The sequence below is a fragment of the Melanerpes formicivorus genome, unplaced genomic scaffold (assembly GCF_026170545.1).
Source record: "Melanerpes formicivorus ecotype bairdi unplaced genomic scaffold, bMelFor1.0.p_v2 SCAF_28, whole genome shotgun sequence".
Taxonomy (NCBI): domain Eukaryota; kingdom Metazoa; phylum Chordata; class Aves; order Piciformes; family Picidae; genus Melanerpes; species Melanerpes formicivorus.
The window spans coordinates 1,355,277-1,366,278 of record NW_027142380.1 but is presented as its reverse complement, the minus strand read 5'-3'; the positions used below and the strand labels follow the sequence as shown (position 1 = coordinate 1,366,278).

The 11,002-nt window shown below is 42.1% G+C and overlaps 1 protein-coding gene across 3 annotated transcripts in view; it reads right to left on the bottom strand.

Moving 5' to 3' along the window:
- The window catches only part of QRICH1 (glutamine rich 1), a 28,764-nt gene that overhangs the window by 16,448 nt on the left and 1,314 nt on the right, over nucleotides 1-11,002 (bottom strand). For all 3 annotated transcript variants that reach the window (XM_068154196.1, XM_068154197.1, XM_068154198.1), the window contains one exon: nucleotides 7,267-7,596. In XM_068154196.1, the coding sequence (XP_068010297.1) occupies nucleotides 7,267-7,575 (309 nt within the window). In that variant the 5' untranslated portion in view covers nucleotides 7,576-7,596. The remainder of the gene's footprint in view (nucleotides 1-7,266; nucleotides 7,597-11,002) is intronic.

The window sequence follows — 11,002 nt, the reverse complement described above, 5'->3', positions numbered from 1 at the left end:
GGTCTCCTCTCCTTGTTCAGACACCACCATTTTGTCACCCATGTGTACACAGCCATTTTGTTGCATTGCCTAGTCCTAGAAGGGATGTTCCAGGTTCCCATGACCATCTGCTGTTCCAAGCTTCCTTAACACTGTATCTTAGGGTAGGAAGTTAGCTACTCAACCTGAGAGGTACAGAGCTTTATTAGTGGCGCCTATGAGGGCCATATAAAGTTTGAAGCCAACACAGACTTACTTAGTCACAAAACTTCTTACTCATGTTCTCTCACCCTTTTCTATCTCACCTTCTAGAGTCAGTCACACTAAGGCAGCACTTCCAGAGAGACTCCACACTGCCAGCCTGAAAACACTCAAAGAACTACTATGCAGGTCTGCATGGTGAAGACAGACAAAAATCTCACTTCCCAACATCACCTCTAAGAACTCTTTAAAAATGTTAAGGATTCGTTTGCATGCAATTAAGAGTTGCTAAGGAAAAGGGAGATAGCAAAGTGCACTACTTGCAGACCAGTTTTACAAGTCACCTCCTGTTAAGAGCTATTTCTGCTTCCAGGAAGAACAGATTATTTTACAGGTTCCTACTGGGAGCTATATGCAGTAACCCAGATGACGTGGACTTTGTATAATAATTTCCTGCAAGGTAACAAAACACGTATGACCTTGTGCCAGACAGTTTAAAAAGCTGCATCAATGAGTGATTTGATGAGGCAGTTAACTGAAAAAGATGAAGTCACCTATGGGATGCTTCTTCAATTCTAATTGACAGTCTTATCAGATTGCCTTGAGCACACAGGCCCAAGCACAGAGCTCAGTTACACCTCTGAGGCAAGCGTTCTCCCAAACATCCAACTCTAGAAATCACTAATATAATCCTTAGCATTAATTTATGTCCTTATTCAAAAGGTTACTTGCAAGGCAAAGGTCCAAGACTGGAAAACTAAAATGTGTCATTGCATCAATGTATTTTCAGTTGCTTTCTCTGCTAGGATTCAAAAATCAAGTCACAGGTAAAAGGTTAACATGTCATTTATCCTGTGCTACTGTAGTTTGTTTTCAGAATCTGCACAGGCTGACCAAGAACATCTTAGTTTTTCCATACAAAGATTTTCCTGTTACTGATGTAACAAACAAAGGAAAGACAGAGTAAATCTCTTTCTTCCTAGCAGTGAGAACTGGAAGTCCACTTCTGCACCAAAGCAATTTTATCACCTAAGTGTAATTAGAAAGGTAATGAAGTAGGTTTAAGCAAAAGACATTGTCAGCAAGAGGCACAGTCTAGGAAAAGGCCTAACAAAACAGTATTTTCTTCCTTCCACTTTTATAGAACAGAGTATTTCAGTTGGAAGGGGCTAAAAATGATCATCTTAGCCTAATTGCCTGACCATTCCAAGGCTGTCCATAAGCTAAAGCATGTCATAAAGGGTATCTTCCAAACGCTTCAAACACTGACAGGCCTAAGGCATCCATCACCTCTCTAGGAGGCCTGTTCTACTATCTGACCACCCTCTCAGTAAAGAAATGCTGCCTAATGTAGTCTAAAGCTCTCCTGGTGCAGCTTTGAACCATTAACCATTTCTGAGCCTAAGCCTACCGTCTTTAAAAGCATGGATGACTTCTATCACTTTCAGCAGATGAGCAATCATGACCTGTGGCCCTACAATACCCTCCCAGGACTAAATCCTAACCTCTACAGCTAGGATGTCTTGGTTCTGCTTCAGAGTTTACACAGCATTATTGTAAACACCCAAAGAATGACTCCAGATCTAATCAAGATGAAGTCAGACTGCAGAATCACTGGAAGCTCTCTCTGCTGCTAACTACAGACATCACACTGCAGTCTGGAGACTGCTCCTATTTAAAAGCATACTGGAGCTCTACCCATCATAAATTATGCATCCCTTGTGAATTACACACCCATTTTTAACAAGTGTATTTTGCACTAGATCCCTTCCCATTTTCAAGTAGGTTGCATACAGGAGTGCTGCAAGCATTCACTTCAGATTTACATCAACCCAATCTGAGACCAGAGCTTCTTAAGTTGACCTCATTGTCTAACTTGCTCTGTGAGGAAAAAAGGACAAAGAATTACACTAAACCCCATAAAAGGGTTGACTTCTTTTTAGAGAGTCTGAAGAATGCTTGAAATTTTCAGACCAAGACCAACAGGCAGGACTTTAAATCTTCGCCTTATGCTGAAGATTAAAGTAAGAACATGTTATGCTGGGAATTCCTGGGTTATAGTGGTTCAAGAGAGGAGCATACCAAGTTACCAGCACTGAAAAACTGCTTATTGACAGAAGTTTGGATCTAAGATCATGAAAGGAATCATCTCTCAAGGTGGCTAGCATCATGAAGAAATGTGGTTTTACCATAAGCTAGCTAGTATGAAGTGTTAGGTGCCTAAAGAATCAAAAGCATTAGAAGTCAGCCCTGCATTGTAATAGGAGGGCAGATCAAATAATTTTTTTTAAGATTCTCTTAAAGGAGATGTTCCATCACATTAAGCTCAAAACCACATTCTGTCTAGAAATGAGCACCAGCAGAGAGAAGGTAAATAACTCCACAAGCGTGAGAACAGATGAAGCCCAGGTCCCGGAAGCTGGGGTGGTTTCCTCACTGTAAGATAGACTAACTCCAACAATCTTTCAAGAAGGATTCACAGTATGTCTGCCCTGAGCAGATTCTCTGCCCAACGAGGAATCAGACTTGCACAACTGCAGTTCTGAAACAATTCAGGTGAAAACTCTCAAGCAGTGAAAAAATTCCATCTGTAAGATATTACCTCTAAGGGATTACCTAGTATTTCCTAAAGCCTAACTCCAAATGATCACACATACCAACTCTTGCCTGGCGTGCACATTCTGAGATCTAGCTTGCTTTGAAGCACCTGACAAACTCTTAAATGCCTCTTTGCTAAAACATATGTTGTTTTCTAAAGCTACATTTACACTAGTAATTAGTAGGATATGCCAAGAGCAGGCTGATGACCTACTAAGATGTCCACATTATACATTCCAGAAGACTATTTCAAACTTAGGTCTAGTCTTGCCCACTAGTCAAGCGATATGAACACCTAGGTGTAGCAAGAGTGCATCTGTCTGGCTTGGTTTCATCTGAAGGGAATCCCAAATAACAAGCTCAAACCTATAACAGCAAGTGGCAGCAGGTGGCAAACTTGCTGCAGGAATTATGCTCCAGATGCCCCCCTCCCCCAGTAATGCAAATGCACCTCACAATTCCACACCTGAGTAAGCTGACAGAAGTCAAACACTTAGAAGACAGAAAGTTAGTGAAAGTAGAAGAAAAGCAACATCATAGTTATCTTTGTCCAAAATTTAAGGAAAAAAGGCTTAAACCACACATTCTCAACAATACTCCCGAGTTAAATTGGCTCCACCACTAAAACCAACACCATAACGAGTTCTTTCTAAGGTTACACCAGAAAGCACACATGCAAGTACAAAGCAGAAGTAGAGAGTAGGTGAAAAGACTGATCAGATCACTGAAGAAGCAGGAAACATTGGAACTTGTTATTCAAGTACTTTACAGGAAGTCCTTTGCTATCTAAGTAAACAAGGTCTACAGGGAGTGTACAAGTCAGCTTCTCAGAACAACTGCCAGACAGACTCACTCCAGGTTTTTCTTCTGTTCGTTCATCTACGAGAGAATTCCATAGGCCAAATTAGGCCTTGCATATATTTGAACAGTTACAATATCAAGATTGTTATCAAGCTGTACTCTGGGGCAGGATTTAGGCCTAAGACAGTTAAAACACATGAATCAGGGTGAACAAAACAGCTCACCTCTCCAAGAGCAGCCTACTTCCGTGTACAAGAAAGTGCTACCTTGAAAACACCACCCTTGACTACAACTATTATTTGAAGTAGCACACTCAGCCCTAACAAATGCTAATTAATATTAGATGCTACACTAATATCCTATTGGGATGCCTTCCAAAGGTACATGGCTAGAAGCCCTACCTCCAGGCCGAACTTTAGAACCAAGACTAGGGCAGCAGGAAAAATGCATTCTGTGCAGAGCCAGAGGTAAGATTTTCTTCTGAGCAACTTAAGGGCATCACTCCCTGCCTATTGTCATTAACAAAGCCCAGCTTCCTATACTGGTCTCAAGTCACAGAAAGGACTAGGGGAAGACTGAAAAAGCTGAACAATACACATATAAGGAACTGAGCAATTAGAAAGCCACAAGCCTTAACTGAAAGGTATTTTAGCTTGGCATTCAACCATTCCCTATACAGTTCTGCAACCATGCTCACCTCCCTTCAAGTCCTTTCCATGAAGCTCTTGCTACCTAGCCATCAGACTGTCTCAATAAAAAGCTGAAAGTGAGGATCTTCCCCAGTGTACATATCCTGAGCAAAAATACTTTCTGTCCTCTGACAGTCTTCCAGTTACATCTCATGGAACAGAGAGAGATGTAGGAGGCTCACTGACCTTTGCAAATGCCATATTCAGCAAGCAACCAGTGCCAACACCTCGATGGCATCATCAGTTTTATGGCCTCAACAGAGAACTAGCAACAACCACCTGACCAAAGGCTGAGCTGATAAAACTCTTATTTGACAGGAGCAAAACACAGCCCTTTCCAGCCATCCCCTCATGCATCAGTGGGTATGACAACTTGACACATTAAACTCTAATGGCACTGCTGCCACTAGGCATGGAGGGAACTCCAAGACACTTGTACTGTAGCACTGACCCAACAGTTGCATCTACTCAGCCTTTAAAATAAACATTTGGCAATGGCTTGTTGAACCTTTTAGGCAAATAAAAACCCTGAGGTGCAAATTCTTCAAACAGGAAATTTATTTTGCCAGGATAAATAACAGCAGCAAGCAGTCACACACTGCCTTTGGTTGTTCACAGCAGGTAAAATCTAGGATGAAACGTGAGCACCGTGTGCCTATCTTTATGATCTTGAGGCTGTCAGCAGCACTTGCAACTGGGAGGTCATCTGACTGGTCACATTATTAGTCACCTTCAGCGCCACTGTCACACTGCCAGACATAAGTGTAGTTATTCAAAGGGTCTTCCACTGATTTGCAATTGGATTAGCAAGACGTAAACAGATTATCAGGTCGAGTACCAGGATGACATAAGTTGATCGAAAGCTAAGAGGCTTCAGCAGATGACCAAAATTTCTCACAATACAGCACAAGCAATGTTTTAGCAAAGTGGGCCAGCTGGATTTGGTGTAGTCCTCTAATGGAACACTGTCACCTCCAGGCACCCCAAAACTCAGACACCCTGCTCTGCTGCTGACACAGTGAGAGTCTTGAGACAGGTGAACACTAAATCATGGGTTTAACATAAGTCACCTCTTGAGAAGAAATCTTGAATGACAGCAAAACACTCTTGATAAATATATACCTTTCTACCCTAACTTTGCTAAAAAGGTCAAGACAATTCTGAGCTAGCTGTTCACACACACATGAATTGCTGCATTGCTGATGTACAAAAGCTGCAGCCATACCTAATACCAGATGTGCCACCCAAGTGTTCTAGGGGTTTGTAACATCCTGAAGTGAGCAGCACAGGAGGCAACACAAACACTGATTATGACCTGTACTGAGAGATGTGAAATCAAGTCTTTTAATGTAGAGTCATATCAAAAACAAGAGGGAGAGAGCAGACAACATGCTTCAAGAAAGCTGCCAAAATCTTGACTTTCAGTAATTACTTTTCACATTCAGGGTCCAGGCCACTCAGTTTAAAAAACACAACCAGTCTCTGGCAGCCACTCCGTGTTTATTTCACTATCTCTGTGAGATAGTGAAGATCTTGCAAGGGTCAAGCCTGAACTTTGAATAGTTCTGAAATAAGGTACCATCAAGAGAGTAAGAGGAAGAGAGTTCTTCTGACTTTTATAGTCAGGTTTGGGTGCTTTCATTTCTTCAAGGCTGAGGCACCCAAAAAAAGCTGATTCTCCTCATCCTTCTACTGAAGCTTCTCCCAGAAAAAATGGCTGGATGGCAGAACCAAAAGCACCCTTGATCACTTTTAATAGACTCAAGCAGAAATCCAAGTCATGTTTGTGAGACCAGAGGCTTTTATTCTTCAAAAGCCTTGCAACACAATTTACTGTAGGGAAACAGGTTACAGAAGTCCCAGTTAAGCATTCATTTGCTCAATAGAGAGAGTAACTGGAGACAACTTGCACAGTGAAAGAGGGAAGTTTGCAGTTGCTCTAGGACAGAAGCATGCAAGTGAGATGTTGGCACAAACCTACTGCACCAAGTTCACACCACCTTATCTCCAGTCATTTGTATCTCCATACCCACTATGTTGCAATAAGAAAGTTCACCACTTTACATTCATGTTACAGAAAGCAGAAGTAGTCCTATCTGAAGTGTATCAGAGTTACAGCTGTAGACTGAGAGCAAATGTTTGGAGACATATAATAAGAACACCTCAGTAAATGCCCTGCCACCTATAAACTCTTCAAAGTATAGAATGTGCTTGAGGACCAAAGCAGCTATCCTGAAGTACATGTTTGGAGGTCCACCCACCCCACACACTGGTGCTGGATTTTGCCCATTTTATACTTAATAAAAATTTCTTTAATGCCTATTGGAAAAAAAAACAACCAAACAAACAAGGCAGAGAAGACTCATTCCACTTTGCAAAAGGATCATCTACCTTGACACATATGTATCTTTCAGCATTCCTTTCCTGAAAGGTATATTCTGCTCATTCCTACCATAAACTGAACCCCCTCTATATCCCCTTCACTTAAAATCCAGTTTGCCAACTAACTACAAGTTTCAGAATGTTCAAGCAAAACCAATTAATAAAATCAATACTCTAAAAAAAAAAAAAAAACCCACAAAAAAACACCCAAAAAACAAACCTGAAGGCAAATTAGATCCCATGGCCACTTTGAACAACCAGATAAAGTAATACCAGCAGAGGGAGGTGGTATTTATAGCAGCTTCACACACAGAGCAAGGCTTAGGGGAGCTGTGTACATGTCAGATCTGCCAACCATTTCTCCAAGAGGTTACACCACCACATTGTTATGTATCCTATTCCTCCTACAGCAGGGCTCAATGGAGGCATAGTCAAGAGAAAGATTTACTACCAAATTCCTTAAATGAAAGGGAAATAGTGCTGTTCTATATAAAGTTAATTGGCCCTACTTCTTGAGTGCTTGCAGTGGTTTCAGGTTGAACAGTAGCTGGCTCTGAACACTACTCCACGGGTTAGCAAGTCATACACACATTCAAAGATGATTTAAGATGCTTACCTGGACTTGCTGGGGTTGCTGAACCTGTATCTGCTGCTCTGGCTGAGTTTGCTGCTGGACACTGGTTGTCACAGGACAAGCAAGTTCGAGCAAAGACCCAGCCACTTCTGTGCTGTCTGTGTAAATGCAGTTGCCACCCTGCTGATAGACCATTGTGGTGGTGGCCGTCTGCTGAAACTCCTGCAGAGCTTCCGGCCCCTTGGAAGCAAGGGAGTCCAGAAACTCCTTCATCCTGTGCTGGGGGATTGTTCTTGCCTTCACACGGATGTATTCTTCAAAGGAAATGGTGTTCTCCAGAGAATTATTCATATTGCAAGGTCCTTAGGGTTCCTAAAGGAAAGAGAAAGTGAAAGTCTTAACTACAGCACACCTCTTCTATTTTATATTCCTAACTCCAGTAACTAATTTTTCATACTGAGTACCATTTGTAAACTGGCAAACATGCCCAGCAGATGCTTAGATTTTTAGGCATCTTGTGCTACTACACACCTCAGATTAACCCTTTGCAGCTCAGGGAAGTTTGAATGATGACCAGGTGTCACTGAGGTGCTACTCGGAGAGCTCACTGCCACGTAAAATCTTGTAGCATTGTACTTCACCCAGAACAGGCAAGTCCCACAGCAGAGGAAATCATGTCATACATTTAATTCATTTGCAGCATGCAGTATTAGTGAGAGAAGCTTAGAAATCAATATCTGTGGCCCTGCTTTGCAACCACAGAAGTGGGAGAACCGAGCAGCATGTTCTGTCAGGCCATGCAGCTCTATTCTAGGCAGCTAACGGGAAGCACAACGGAAGAGCAACAGATGCAGCATTCAGCCCATTGCTATTAGAGCTAGGACAGCCTTATTGATTTGAACAAAGCAAGCATAAGGAGAGTGCTGGAAGATGTTCCTCAAATGGAGAACTACACACATGAAGAAGCAGAGCTCTGGAAATGGCAAAGGCAAGAGCAGCATCAGTTCTGGATGTCCTTTTCATATAGGAAGAGGTTAGCGTGAAACATGCCATGTATGAAGACAAAAAAGAGAGACAGAAAAAGAAATCAGATGATCAGGGAGGAAGTGAGAGCAAGGAAGGAAAACCAACCAACCAACAACAACAAAAAAAATTCCACCTGAGAACATTAGAAAGCTCCAGGGTATATTCTGACAGCATTCTTCTCTTATTGACTTATCTTGTTTAAACCCACAAATTGTTTCTGCAGTGAGCATAGTGGTTGTTTCAAAGGCACTAATTAGTCCTGATAAAGCACAAACAGATTTGAGCTATAACACTACCAGATACTGAGAAGGTTTTGAAAATATGTCAACTGGCAGATCAGGACTAGAAAAGGTGATTCAGTACTACTAGATCAAGCTGCAAAAAGGAGGAAGAAGGGACAAACCTCACTGTATTTTCATTACAGCTGCAGTTCTAAATAGAGTAGGTGCAAGAGAAGAACCTTTTATATACCTTTTATTTTACAAAGTGGAACCAAGAGAGAAATAAGTGGTTGAACTTGACTGCAACAGCCTGTGTGAAAAGACCAGTTAGTTCTAGGCTCTCAGTGGCACCACAAGTCCAGCTCCAATTCTCACCAAAAATCAATTAGAGCTAGAGCAAATTCTAACCACTCTTCACTGTTACGTGACAGCAGTCTAAACACACAAGTTTCTGTTTACATGGAGGAGGTTCATGGCTACTGCGCTGGACCAGGCTCACGAGAATGAAAAGCAAAGGTGAGGGAAACGTGCGTGAGGCAACTTGTGTTATTATCTATCATTTCTGGAGTTACTTAGCAACATTTATTGCTGCATGAGATTACTACAGAAAATACTCTTAAAACATGCACCAATGTTTAGCAAAAAGCACCACCTTGCAGTGTTCCCTCAGTAAATTCAACAGCTCTGTAAAAGCCAGTACAGAGGAGATCCCATTGAGCCCACAACTAGACAGAAAAACAATGCTCCTGCCTTTCAGAGACTCCAATGAGATGTATTTTCAAGACAGTTCTGCATGATAGTCAGTAAGGTTATTCTCTTAGCTGTTCAGTGAGGTTTCTTCCAGAAGCCACTTGGGAGTGCTCTACACATTCATGCTCTACAGGACACATCCTGCTCTACAGGACACATCCTTAACCCTTTCCCAAGTGACTGTAGGATCTGAATTAAACCAACAGAGAACCTTGTTAATGCATCCTCAGTGGCTCTGACAGGACTACACCAGATATCTGGCATCTATCTTGCACCTAATTGTAAGGTGCTCTGTTACATACTCTGAAGCTGGAAAAAAGATTTTGAACTATTACGTTGTCCTGATTTTTTATTTAGAGCTTGCAAATATTTTACCTTCAGAAGAACATCACTTTGCATATTCACTAGGGTGCACTTACAGAAGGAAGGCACTTCTGAGGAACAAGCCTCAAGGATGCCATTCTGGGAACCTAGACACGAACACTACAGGTGCTCCTTGACAGCTAGCTGCTGCTGAACAGGAATGAGCTCACCTCTCAGCAGAGGTCCTGCCTTCTCCCTTGCTCCTGCACTGGAGCTTATTATGTTGCAATGACTCAGGCAACTCCTATTCACCTTCTGTTAATCTTGTCACAGGCAAGAGCTGGGAAATCAGCAGGACCACTAGTTTTCAATGGCAGCTATTTGTGAGCCCTCACTTTTACTTATGGAACTCTAACCCTTCTGTCAAGAGCTGCTCAGAGGTACATTGTGCTCCTGTACAGCAGAGACTAGAAGCCACCAGAAACTCAGACGCATATGCAGCAGGCCCAAAGATCAAGAGATCCACCACCAAATAATCACCAACCTCTTCCAACCAGCAGGAAGCAGAACAAACATGGAATTAATTTCTTAGATACAAATCTCTGACCCTGCTCAGCTGCTCCATCTTCATTAATTCATTTTAGCATCAAAATAAAGAGCCTACTAGGCCAGTCTTCCCCTACTAGCACATCTTCCTCTGTCACAACATGTCAGAGGGAATCTCCCTTTTTCTCTCTTCTAGTATGGAAAAATCTTCCTTTGCATTTACTTGAAGGTACTACACTGAAAATCCCTATGGCCTAAAACAGCTAAGTGCTGGTGTGAGCCACTGCAGCACTGCAAGTCGCAAGCATAGATCAGAACTCCACTGCACCACATGGTATTTGTTCCTGTTCTGGAACAGCAGCAGGAGTTTCCATTGATTCCCTCTATAGCTCTCCAACTTTGGCAAGCAGAAGGAATCTAAAGAAGTCACAGGTAACAGTGTGAGCTGGACTAAGATTCTGCCAGAGTCATAACTGGCAGTTTGAGGGCTGCTTGAGGTTATTTAGCTAAAGGCTCTGAACAACTCATAAAACTCTGCCTCACAAACTCCTGTGCATCAGCAAAGGTACCAGATCTACGTGAACATTCAGCAAAGTAACACTGTACTCCCAGAAAAAAACCACCTGCATTTATGGCAGCAAACCTCAAGAGTGAAATATGCATTCAGCTGGCTTCTTGTAGGGCAACACACGCAGCTTCCTGCTGCAATCACCACTTTGACCGTTAGGTATTAAAACATAGTAATTTACAGGTCCCATTTATCCTGTAGACACACAGCAGCCATCCTCTCTAGATCTTGGCAGCATCTTTTTAATACTACATTATAAAAATGAAAAAGAGCACTCAGGCAACTAGCTTTCTCTGATGAGACAAGGTAATTCAACATATCTGCAGATTTTCCTGAGGAGGCAAGTTCGAGAAATTCTCTGAAG